At 40.9% G+C, this 13,088-nt stretch overlaps 1 protein-coding gene across 1 annotated transcript; it reads left to right on the top strand.

Moving 5' to 3' along the window:
• Positions 1-6,131: 6,131 nt before the first annotated feature.
• LOC121187754 (poly(A) polymerase alpha-like) lies at positions 6,132-12,673 on the top strand. Its single transcript, XM_041047160.1, has 14 exons — positions 6,132-6,185; positions 6,536-6,617; positions 6,753-6,848; positions 6,962-7,080; positions 7,220-7,310; positions 7,438-7,576; positions 7,810-7,882; positions 8,008-8,132; positions 9,513-9,629; positions 9,759-9,874; positions 10,008-10,147; positions 10,607-10,852; positions 10,999-11,090; positions 12,568-12,673. Exons 1-14 carry the CDS (start codon positions 6,132-6,134, stop codon positions 12,671-12,673), a joined length of 1,596 nt encoding a protein of 531 aa, XP_040903094.1.
• Positions 12,674-13,088: the final 415 nt, after the last annotated feature.

Raw genomic sequence — 13,088 nt, 5'->3', positions numbered from 1 at the left:
GGCAACTCCGGTTTAGGGTTAGGGGGGTTAGGTTGAAGGTTGAGTCCACGTCTTCAAGTGGAGACGGGTGGTGCTCTGGCTGTCCCCCAGTCAACTCTACTAAAATCTGGACCCTTGGTTTGCTGTCTGTGTCTGTCATAGAGAACCAGGGTCCAGTCTTCCTGCCATACCCATTGTGGGGAGCAATGGATAAGCGATGTTTTTTTTTTAATATATATTGGGGATTTTTTTTAAAGAAAAGTAAAATAAAAATCTTTTAAATTAAACACTTATTTTAATGAAAGGAACTAATTTGTCTTAAATATATACATATATATATATATATATATATATATATATATATATATATATATATATATATATATAACGAAGAAATAAGAAAAAAAGGAGACAGTTTTTAGTTTAAATAATCAAAAAGCAAAAAGTGTACCCCAGTGGTGTGCCTTCCTCAGGCCAAGGCACACCAAAAAGCAAGCACAGCTACTGGTCTCTAAGAGTGAAGCTGCCGCTTCGAAGCTCTGAATAGAAATGAGCTCCTCTGTGCTTCCCTCCCCTTTATATGTTCAGAGACTCCTCCCAATTTAAGTTTGCTGCCCTATCCAAATTTTATTTAAAGAAAGTCATGCTCTTCTGTCTTTTTAACTCTTTAAACACTAAATATATTTGCCTAATGTTTATAACCTATAGAAACTAATTTAAAATTTATTTTAAAAACCTACCAAAATTACAACCTACCAAATTACATTAACACCAAATTATTTTTTAGATTTTGTAAGTATTGTAAACAAGTTAATAAACTGTTTTTTGTAATTTAGCCTTTATGTAAAAAAAAAAATATTTTCATTTTTTTATATTTGAACATTTTTACTTTTATATATTTTTTATTTTTAATGAATTTCTTTTTTATTTTTAAGTTTAGGGTTAAGGGAAATAAATGGGTTAAAACAAACAAGGGTTATGTTAGAAATTTTGAATCTTGTGATTACAGTGCACTGGCAAACAGGGGTCTGCACAGAGTCACCAACTCTCCCTCCTCATTTATATCAATTTAATTCTCTAAAAAGATTTCAGTTTTCCTGTTGTGTTGTCTTCTTATTTTCGTTTGTCCGGATCCTTTTAACTGTAGTTTTTCACCTGTTTTTCTCCCCAAGGTCGGGGAGGGGAAGGCTTATAAAAGGCGCTCGTCTGCCGGAGTCTGGAGCTGTCCATAAAAACAAGGGGGAAGGAATTAATGATTGATTGATAATAAACATTAACCAAACTGAACTCTCACATGCACTGGATTGGAAACTGGCATGTAGAAATTGGGCAGATTAGGTAAGATGATTTTGAATTTGGAATAACCACCAGTGCTTTTCATTATATAAAAGATATTAAGATTATCTTTTATAAAAAGAAAAAAATGTATAATTTCAGAGGAACAATAAAGAAAGTCAGGTTTAACTGACAGCACTGTACCCTCAGCCTTAATCAGTAACTTAATTATCTAAAAACATGTATGGCCCATATTGCTATTTTCTTACTCCAATTATTGGACGCCCTGAACTGTCAGGCTCCACAGAGGTCACCTCCTCTACCCTCATGTTAGTGAGGACTCCCTTCCTGTGGCCAGTGGTGCAAACAATGAATTCCCCAAGCAAGAATGGAGCAGGAGGAGTCGTCGGTGTTGATGCCGTCTGTGGATTCCCAGAAGCACGCAGGTGGTGGATTTTGAACTTGAATCTAGAATATTGTTGACACTGCACGAGAGATTGATGGCTTGGAGAGGAAACAAAGGAAGTACTGGGCTCATCACGTCTTTCAACCTGCTTCTGTTGTGTGTTCTCCTCCACCATCCTCTTCCTCCTCACTGCTGCTGGGCAGCTGTTCCAGGTCCAGTGTGCTGACCATTGCAGGTTGGGGATTGGATCTTCTAAGCTCCCTCAAGGCTTTTAATTTGGCCCTCTGCTTATCCTTTCTCACAATGTCAGTGTGTCACATCTCTGGAATAGCATGAACATTTCAAGACAAGAATTTTCCAGCACAGTACCTCAAGGATACATCTGCAATGCACTTCATACATCAGTATTGTGCCCTCGCAGTACGTTGTCAGCTTTGTACAGCTAGACAGATCGCTAACATATAAAACAAAAAAGGAGGCTGAAGAAAGTTTCTGTTGAGGATCTTTGTTCTTTTTCCTCAGTTTACTCTTCTTTACTTCCTTTCTCACCTTAGTGACTGTAAGACTGAAAAATAAACATAAAACAAACAAACATCACCAACATATCAACATTACGTGGCACATGTTTACAAATAAACTAAACAGATATGTACAAACAAAACCGATTGGGCAGCCTGAGAAACATAATGACGCCCTCTGGCGGACAGTATAAAGCATCGCCTCTCTATGCAAAGGCATTGATCTGCGTTAATATGACAAATTAGCAAACAGAACGCGGCCAAAACCAGATAAAATATATCGCCTAACAATCGCGGAACAGTCAGTTTGTTTTAGTATAAAAATTTACTAACCTTGATTTTGTTGTGAGCGGTTTCAAGGTGTTTGTCCAGTCGTACAAGGTCTGTGGAACTACAAACTGGACAGTCCAGTTTGTCCCCATGACTAAACATAAACTACGGTGGCCGAGAAAGGCCACAAAAATACAAAAGCCACAACACAAACGCTTTTGCGAAGGAACTCTCACAGGATGCTGAAGAGACACCAATCAAGTCTCCTTTGGAAATTTTTTGACCAACATTGGTTTTGCCACCAGGATTTCATTCTGCAGACTCAAATCATCTGTCACAGTGCCAGCAAGCACATGCAGAGGACGCAACAATTTAAAATCTAGAAATGCACTAGATTTGGGAATGAGACTTGATATGGCTGTCATTAGGTCTACATTCCCCTCGATGTCCATCTCTGAAATTGCCCTGTCAAGGATGTTGATCAGGGATCGTTTCAGAGACTGAGAGGTGATGAACATGGGCTCATCTGAGTCTGTATGACCCACAAATGAGAGAACAACACTTTCACCAAGCCGCTGACTCAGTGTTCTCCTTCTTTTTGGAGGATGTAATTCATCCTCAGCAGGTGTCTGTGTGAGCTCTGTGCAGCAACAGTCTTTACGGATGTTCTTTAAAGACTCAAGTGTTGCACCAACAACATCACAAGCAGTGCACGTGTCCACAGTGTGAGACTGTAGAATTGCATTCACAGGTTTTAACACACCAAGTACATGCACCAGGAATTTGCCGATCTCAGAGAAATGATGCTTTTTAATTTGCATCAGCAGGCCTGATGCACCAGTGGACAAATCAACTGTGGCACTGTCATCCTCAGAGATCTCTGACAGGATAGTGAGAAGACAATCTTTATTCTCAACAATGTACTTTGTGACATCATAATGGCTTGTCCATCTGATTTCCAGCAGTCGTCTGAGACGTGGAGCATCATACTTTTCTGACACATAGTGGTGACAGAAAAAGTTGTACAGGGAAAGTATACAAACCTTCCTACCACACAGCTGCAACATGAAAGTGAATCTGTATTTGTAAAGAATCTGTTCTGATTATATTCAGTGATGTTGAAATGCTGTACTTCTTCCTCCATTGCAGACATTCAACAACTCTATTAACTCACAGATGTTGTTATCACAGATACATGCAGGTGCACGAGATACTGTCTTTGTTTATTAAGCAATTCAATAAAACAGACAACAGTCCCCAGTGGATGTCTCTGTGAGGCCTTCTTTGTGATCCTGGGGTCAGGACAGTGTACCCCAGACAGAGTCTGAGACAGAGAACTAAAAATATGAAAAGTCAGATCTGCAAAGCATTCCTGTTCATAGCTTCCTGAAGGCTTTGGTAAAGGAAAGAGTGAGAGTGAACCAAAGCAGTGAAGATGCACTGTCAAAGCAAAATAATGAACTGGAAGATGAAACTCTTTGAAGAGCTGAGGGGAACTACAGAGTGAGGTGATCATTTTCTATAGGTTCATCACAAGCCTTTCACATGCCTTCCACATTACACACAGTCATCTGATCAGTTGTTCATATCCAAATATTGATCAGAGCAGATCTTTAAAATCCACCCAGTGCAGCTGATCCAGAGGAAGGCCGCACAATGATGTTGACATCCAGTATTTTCCTTTTGTTTAAAAATCCACTTCTGTGTTCACCATAGAGAAAATGGTGAAGCAGTTTCACTACATACAATATTAGAATGTCTGGAATCACTTTTTTTGCATCAGGTGTCACATCACAAATGATCTATCCGATATCTACTATTTGATAATGACTGAATTACTAAAAGAAATGATGAAAATGTGTTTTCCTGAGGTAAGGAGTCAGTTTCTTTGTTCTTCAAAATGTATTGGAAACTGGAAGTACAGTTATGTCGTGTTTTTGCATCGTGTGTGCAGAAAGTTTAGCTTCAACTTTAAAACATCTGGCAGCTCATTTATACAGCAACTGAGTTTATAATCATTTATAATCATAATAACTAATATTCAGGTAATAATCTGAGGCTATATGAACGCAGTTTGGGCTCACGTGTTCTTTTTCTCTGTCACGAGTCGTTGCCTTTGATTGGGATTCGAGAGCTGACGTCACAGTGACGGCGTTCGCCCTGAACTTCAGTGAGCATCTCTGCAACCACAGTACGCGCGCGCTACATCGATTTTGCTTTGTTTTACCAAGTGAAAACAGAAGATTTGAGAGTCGACACGAGCAAAGAAGGACTTCACCGTTACAACAGTGTCTGGGTGAGCACCGCTGTCTTGTTTATTCTTGTTTATTTAAAGATTGAGGAAGGTAAACAGGTAAATGTGCGGCGCAGGGCATCTGCTGTTCACACCTGTTAGTGATTTTGCAGCAGCTAAACTTGTGATTTTCTAAATGTTTTGGGTTGGTGTTGAGAGCTGCCTTACGATGCGAGTAATATACGTAGTTGGCACAATTTCTTTGAGATTTCTCAGCACAGTAGGAGGCTCCAGTCACCTTGTATTTAACACAACACACCTTTTCCTTCCTACTAAGGTTTGTGTGCTTTTTGTTTCATTACTGTTTAATGAACAGTGTACCAACGTGTAAATATCCCTTTTCAGACCAAGGAATAGCCAAGACCCATTATTCCCCGAGATGACCAAGACCTATGGTATCACCGGTCCCATCAGTGAGGATCTGCAGGAAGAGGCGGACTTGATCCCGAAAACTGAGTGAAAGTCTTAAAGCCAATGATGTATTTGAGGACGACTTGCAGCTGCGACACCGGTATGACACATCTTTTTCTGTCATTACTCTCACTTTGTTTAATTAACAGCGTTTGTAGAGGTAGAATCAAAACAACGTTGCTTTTGTTGTGACTCAGCATCTTGGATGTTATGCTGCTATTGAGACCTCTGGGTTGGTTTTTACTGGAGGTGTGTAAAAAAATTGATATTTCGATTTATATCGATACATTTTAAAACAGTTTCATATCCATATCCTAGACCAATAGATCGATACTCCCTCCGGACATTAAGAGGCGGTGTAGTTTCACAGGTCAGTGAAGAAAATGGGGGCAGCTCTTCTTGTACAGCGCGCGTCTTTTGCTTTTTCAGAACAGAAGGAATGAGACGCTCAAACCAGCCGCTCCAACATTTCAAGCTCCCGTGTTACAGACTTTACGGTAAATAGACGGATGCGGTTGAGAAAGTCAGCGCTCGGATGCTACAGCGGGGGCCAACTTCCGGTTTTCAAAATAAAATGCAGGTTATTAAAAGGCAACAAAGAGACGTGTCAGTGCGATCCTGTACTGGTTTTGAATCATTATGTAATTATATATTTTTTTTTTAAAAATGAGGGTATATATCAAACATTGATGATCAGGAGTGTTAAAAAGTAATAAAAAGAGGTGTATCTCAACCAGCCAGTAGAGTCATTAGGTCACATGACCTGGAAGCTATTGAGCTTGAGAAGTATGCGCTGAATGTTCAATAAATGAATGTAGCTGGAATGTATTAAGTGTCCAAATTATTTAAAACAGTTTGGCAGTTCAGTGATAAATGAGCCTGCCTTTTATTAGGTGACCTTCTTCTAGAATTAAATGACATTGATTTATTGCAATACGGGGCATCATATATTGTTACTGTATTAATATCGTATTGAATCATGGCGTACTGCACTGTATCGGCGTACACATCGTATCGTGACCCACGTATCAAGGTACGTATCGTATCGTGGCAGCCTTCACGATACCCAGCCCTAGTTTTTACTGTGAAAAGAAGAATCAGTTAAACAACAAGCTCCTCTGTGACTGAAGTTAATGCCATTGGTAGAGCACATGTGAAAGAGGACCATAACATGCTTTAGCTCAATATTTGAAAATGCTTTTTCTGTTTTATTTACGGAGAGAACGTTTACAAAGACTGGCTTAAAGAAATGTGTAAATAAATGGTAAGAAATTGTTGGTGAAATCTTCTGTGCTGTTATTTCAAAAGTATCTTGGAATGTGACACTGAAAACATTTGATTGCACAGACAAGACACTTTGATTGTTTTGTTTTTTGATTTTAGAACTTACCTGAAGTTGTTTCTGACAATGTTGGAGGTAAGATCTTTCCTTTTGGCTCTTTTCACCTGGGAGCTCACTCCAAAGGTAATTAAGAGATTCAGGCACATGCAGCACAGGTTCTCTGAGTGGTGGGATACTGCCTCTGAGAGTGTATGCTGAAGATAATGGTCTGTTTAAATCCAGACTTTCCTCTCATATGCACGTGTGTTTCTTTGATAGGTGCTGATATTGATGACAGTTTCTTTTGTCCTCAGGCTGTGGAAGAGGCGTCTGTCCCTGTTATCAAGCTGTGCTATGACGGGACTGAGATAATTTGTGCAGAGAAATAACTAAAAACTCTTCTGTCTGCTGTGTCCTCAATCACATTTTTGTTTGCATGTGCCATGAGCATTGTTTTTGTGTTTTCATCATTTTCTAGGTGGACTTAGTTTTTGCCCGGCTGCTGCAGAGGTCCGTTCCAGAAAATCTCAAGGTTTGCAACAATGAGCTCTTGAAGAACCTGGATATATTCTGTGTCAGGAGTCTCAGTGGTAAGCATCAGATTAAAGTGCAGTATTACCTGACAGCTGTAGTCATTTTCCTTTTGTTTATGACTGTGTACTAATTTGTTCATTTGTGATTTGCCCATTTTCACTGCATCTGTTTCTATATGAATCTTTGTTTTCATTCTGTTTTTATAGGCTCAGAGTGACCGAGTGACAGAGGAGATCCTCAGCCTTGTGCCTAATGTGTATAACTTCAGGCTGGCTTTGAGAACCATCAAGCTGTGGGCCAAACGTGAGTTGAACTACACAGGACTAGTTCATGTTGTTAGTCACTTAGGAGACTGTCAATAGGTGGACATGTCCCCTTACATGATAATTAGACGTTTCCTTCATTTTCTCCTCCTCTCATCTCCCTTCAGGTCGTAACATTTACTCTAACAAGCTGGGATTCCTGGGCGGTGTATCATGGGCCATACTGGTCGCCAGGATTTGTCAATTATTTCCAAATGCCATCGCTTCCACCCTGGTGATCAAATTTTTCAAGATCTGCTCAATGTGGTGAGTTGTCCCAGCGTTTCTGGTGGTGTCCTTGTTAAATGTAAAAACATCAATGCTTTCCTCTTAAAATGCAACTTTCTCAATTTTTGAAAGGCAACTAGAAAAGAAAATATTGGGTGCTTTTTCAGTTATGACTTCATTGTCTCACTGTGAAAATGTAGCTGCATGTTAATGCTTTGCAAAAAGTTGTAGACAAGGAAGAGTGGATTTGAAAATCTTGTGTTTTGTGTCAGGGTGTGGTCCGTCCCAGTTTGCTTGAGGGAGGTAAAGGACTGCCTCTACAACCTTCCTTTCTGGGACCCCAGGGTAAGGCCTCAGCTAAAGCATTTTTACTGAGAGTTCAGGCTACAATCATAGAATCACATCAGCTGCTGAATTATCACATCTGAAACTCAGGGAAGCTGAAAATCGGTGTCCTTCTACATTTCCAGGTGAATCCAAGCAACCGCTGCCACATAATGCCCATCATTACCCCGGCATACCCACAGCAGAACACGTCCTACAACGTGTCTCCCTCCACCTTCACAATCATAACAGAGGAGATCAAACGGGGTATGTAGTCAAAATATGGACATTTCTTCCAGCATTGTTTTTCATTGTTTATCATTTAGATATTTTTAATATATATCTTCTATCCTTCTTTCTGATAAACCTGGAAGACCCATTTAGCTGTGGCTTCAAAGGAGCCAGAGCTTTATAGTTGATGGTTCTTGTTATTTTTTTAATGAAGATATTTCAGTACATAGTTAGTGAAAAAAGAAAATGTCTATACTCTGGTTTGTTTTTGTGTTGTGTTCTGTATCATATGTTTTATTCTAAATTGTGTCGTCTTAAATGAATGTGTGTTTGCACATTGTGCTTTTTAGGGTGTGACATTGTATTGGTTTATTTTGATTTGTTTCCTCACAGTAAGCTGCTCAGGGCAGGTTCACTGAGTGTTACATAATGAAACTGATATGTTGTTGTTGTTTTGAATGAATGAATGTGCTGACAGGTTTTTGCTGTTATTCATTCAAAGTGTTGACTGAGCTCTGTTCAAGCCATTTTAGACGCGGTGGATCTTCTGTTTGTTTCCCTGTGGATTTATGGCATGTTAAATGGCGTCTCTAAGCTCTTAATATGCTGTTGCAGGCTTAAATGTGCACTTGGTCTTGAAGCTTGAATGCTGATTGTTCTGATTTATTTGCAAACCAGGTGTTATTGTTCTCTTCTGTTGCAGTTAATATAATGTATCTTTTTTGAATAAATCTGACATGTGTTCTGATCTCACTTTTTTACTTTGAGGAAGTTTGACTGAAACTCTTCACGATCTCTTACAATCATTTGATGACAGAAAGACCAGAACAGGCAGAAAATCCTTGATATGGCTTGTGATTATATTAGTTATTAGCAGTTGTGTTCAGCTTTTGATGTGAATTTTTTAAAGTTGCATTGTTGAGTTTTGGCATTAAATACACAATCACCGATCGCTCACGTTTTAAAACAACACAGTTTTTATCCTTAAAAACAGTCCGATTTGTGGATAATGGATCCAGTGAAGACTGGGATCCATCTTTGTATAGTGATGTTACTCATTGTGCTGTACAGTGACTTGACCTTGATCAGAAATGAACTCACAGCTCTCTGTGTTGGTAAAACAGAAATGATTATTCCTGTAGTGAGATCCCAGCCTGTGTACAAAGGCTCAGTGCTGTGACATGTGTTGATGTCTCCACTACAGACGAGCAGCATATTAGATGGAGAGTGCAGAGAACAAAGAAAATGAGAAGCCATGTTTCAGTAAAAGCTTTTTTAGACAGTCTCACATCTTTGGGTGAAACGGCTTCTTATTCATGTCTGAGCTTCTCTCTGAGAGAGAAAAGAGTTTTCATATTTTCTGTCCAGATACTTGAGTGCTTTGCTCTTTCTGAACATTATGCTTTGTTCCCTCTGACAGGACGAGCCTGGTGGAGTCTAAAATCAGACTCCTGGTGGGAATTCTGGAGAGGAATGTGAACATTTCCCTGGCTCACATTAATCTACAGCTGTTCCCTGGACCCAGGAAGAACAACATGTAAGGATGTGATTTTATGGTTCTATTTCAACTCATTGCAGCAGAAAGAAAGCGTTAAAGCACGCTTCTTATTTTGGTATGTAGGTGTTGTACTGTCAGCTCACTGACCTGTGTTTCTGTCTGTTTCAGAGAGGGAGTGAGCACATCTTGGCTTATTGGACTCATCTTAAATACAGACGGGTCCAAAAACCAGAAGATAGACCTGACCTCTGACCTCCTCTCTTTCACTGATGTCACAGATGCCAGCAATTTCCCCATTGTGGGACTATTAAAGGTTTATCTTATCTTATCTTTTTTTTTCATTCTTTTCAGGTTTAGTTAAAATGGAACAATGTTGTGAAAAATGATAAAGCGTATTTTTATTTTGTGCTGTTGCAGTCTACACCCAGGCAAAGACCAGTGAAGTGTATGAAGAGGGAACGACAATATCGGCCAAATACATGCAGAGGGAGAACCTTTGCTGGCAGATGCCTGATGGCTCACAGAAAAATGTTTTCAGCCCAAAAGCACAGCCTGCAGTGAGCCACCAGATCTCTGCGCCAGCAAATCACACAGCACCTGACGGCGCGTGTCACCCAGGCACAAAGAGAAAAGGCTGGCCTCCATCTGAGATGCCAGCTAAGAAGATGAAGCATTACATGCTTTGTTGAAGATAAAATCACTTATTCCTAATACTTGCAGGTTAAAGCATTTTTGTAGCGATAACCCTTGGTCAGAGCCAGGCTGGCTGTTTCCTAATGTTTCCAGTCTTTCTGCTAAGCTGACTGGATGTTGGCTGTAGCTTTGTATTTAATGTACAGATGTAAGAATGGCATCAATCTTCTTATCTATGTCTTAGCAAGAAAGTCAATAAGCATATTTTTCAGAACTAATCCTTGAAACATTTTCTAAGACTTGTGTTAAGTTGCTAAATGCAGTAACTGAGCTTTTTCTGAGAATGTTGCCACAAAAAAACACATTTTCCTTGTTCTCTACAGGAATCGAATGTGTCCACAGCCACTCCCTCCTCCATGACTCCACAGGCCACAAAGAGACCTCGTTCTGTGAGTTCAGAAGCATCAACATCCAAGAGGATCAAACTTGACACTGAACCACAACAGGAGACAAAACAAACCGGCCATGACGAGTCAGGTGTCTCGCTTGGTAAGAGTCCTTCTCCAAGCAAAAAGAGACCTGGCACTCCTGAGCTTGAGACGCCGACAAAGAAACCCAGATATGACCTGGTATGTTGTGGGAGGTGTCCTGTTAACATACATTATTAAAGCTCTCAGCTTGCAGTGAGATGAAGAAAGTCTTGCTAAGAGACTTAGTACTAGTAAAGATACTCAGATGTTGTGACTCATCTCACTGCCTGTTCCCTCCCTCTCAGAATCAGCCCACTGTTGAGCTGAGTGAGCAGCTTCCCGGCCCCACCAAACCTGTCAGTGTGAAGAAAGGCTCCATGAAACTACACCTTGTCAGGTACAGCACAGAATTATGAATAGAAACCTCTCCTTGTTTATGCTCACTGTGCTTTTAGATCTTTACATATTCACTGACAGATGTGATGTAAAAGTAATTGCTGACATAAAGGACACAGTCATTTGAACCTTTCAAATAATGTTCTAATCGGATAAATGTCCAAATCAAAAGCAAGCAGCAACAACGTACTTACATTTATCTCTAATTAATCATGTACAACATTAGGACCTCCTCCAGTGGTGTATCCACAGGAGGTCCAGTCTAGAGTATGACTCTCCCCTACAGTTGTAGCACCTCTACCTTGTGCATTCAGTGAGGTTCAGGGTGCGGCCCCTGTTCTTCCTGCTGATCCTCCATATGCTGTTGAGGTTCCCAGATTGATAACAGGACAATGAGTTTATGCCACGTGTCGCCGTGAGTGACAGAGGCTCTCGTCCGAGCTGAGCCTCCCCATCACTGATCTCACATTTGTAGCCGGCGCTGTGCCACGGCTGATAGGAGGACTGATCCTCCTGTTTTGGGATGGGATTTGTAGTTTACAGCTGGCTGGTGATTCAGGACAAGGAGCAGCTGGAAGAGGGTTTTTTTTTGTCTGTACTTGCCATTGGTATTTATATTTGTAAGCCTTTGTGCATATTAGATACGACTGTGTTGCAGCTGGTCCCTTTCTCGCTGTGTTAATGAGGGAGGTGGTGTTAGATGCTGTTCCATGAACTTATTGGTCTTATAGTCCTGTTTCTCACTGTTTCTCTTACAGCAGGCGAAACTGATTGAGCTCCACTGACACACTGAAGGGCCTGAGGAAAAACATTTCTGTCCATCATTTTCTTTTTTCTGTATCTTTTATTGCTTAATGTGTGTTTCATCATTAAATCATTTAATCAACCAACATGGATCGTCTGCGGTGGTTTTTAATTAGTCTCTAAACCATGCACATAAAAACCAGGTGCATGCACGTGATAAGAATTCACAGAACAGTATCTGCGAGCGGACAACCGTCCTCACTTGGAGCATTTCTGCTCCACCTGCACAAACATGGTGTAAAGTCTAGTCCAAAGATCAGTGTCAGCAGGCCTGGCAGAAGCAGATGAACTGTAGATTCTGATGTACTTATTGTGGGTACAGTTACTTTATTTGAAAAATAAAAGACAACAAAATGTGTGGGCTATGGTTTGGGATTATACCTGTAATACAAGTAAGGAGTGAAAGGTAGCGGGAACCTGCCACTACCTTTGTTAACCCGGTCTGGTCAGGTGTCAGAGGCGAAAGAATAGAAAGTGTACAAGAGGGATGCGTTCCAAAAAGTGTTCCAGCTGAAAGTGAAGATTCACAAAAACAGTGAATTCAACCTCACCTAAGAACGCTGTGACAACTGTCCCCTGCCACTCTGCCACCCCTGGTGCAGGTCCCCAGTGTGGCCCCAAGGGTACGCACAGTCAGCAGGCCGAATTTTTTTTCCTGCCAAATCCTCTGCCAGGTACGCTGAACCATCAGCACAGAGAGAACTATCATATGGGACAGACGCTGCGACTCTGGTCTCCTCTTCCAAGAAGAAGATGACATGTTTCTTGCAGCATGCCTAGGCCTGAAGAAGACCCACATGAGTCGAAACGTTGAAAGCTCTCAGAGAAAAACAGATGGCACCTTTGGCCGAAAGAGTGAGGAAAGGCACAAAGCCAAGCTTTCCTCACCTTCAAAAGAGGACTCCTGGACCGCACCTTCCACACTACTGGTTCTACCCAGAACCCACTCCCTCCCTGGCTCGAGAGCCTGACCGGGGCCTGGGCTTTACACCCCACTGAAAGAATGAAGAGATACCAGGCATCAGCACTAGAAGACGGTGAGCAGTGAGCTTATGAATGAAGGTTTATTCCCATTCAGACCAACGCTCTGCCTAGCGCTACCACTCAGACTGGCAGACGCCAGCACACGCTGATGAAGCTAGTGCATCTGCGTTGCCAAAACCTGGATCAGTAGCTCAGTGAGGATGACATCACT

This window comes from Toxotes jaculatrix, chromosome 2 (assembly GCF_017976425.1).
Source record: "Toxotes jaculatrix isolate fToxJac2 chromosome 2, fToxJac2.pri, whole genome shotgun sequence".
Classification (NCBI taxonomy): domain Eukaryota; kingdom Metazoa; phylum Chordata; class Actinopteri; family Toxotidae; genus Toxotes; species Toxotes jaculatrix.
This window is presented reverse-complemented; position numbering and strand designations above follow the sequence as displayed.

What these genes read in the sequence shown, in the direction of transcription:
- LOC121187754 (XM_041047160.1), top strand. Translation starts at nt 6,132, where the DNA reads ATGGCGTACTGCACTGTATCGGCGTACACATCGTATCGTGACCCACGT. An exon ending in CATCAAGCTGTGGGCCAAAC is followed by an intron (nt 7,311 to 7,437) that starts GTGAGTTGAACT and finishes ATCTCCCTTCAG; the next exon opens with GTCGTAACATTTACTCTAAC. An exon ending in ATGAAACTACACCTTGTCAG is followed by an intron (nt 11,091 to 12,567) that starts GTACAGCACAGA and finishes ATCCTCTGCCAG; the next exon opens with GTACGCTGAACCATCAGCAC.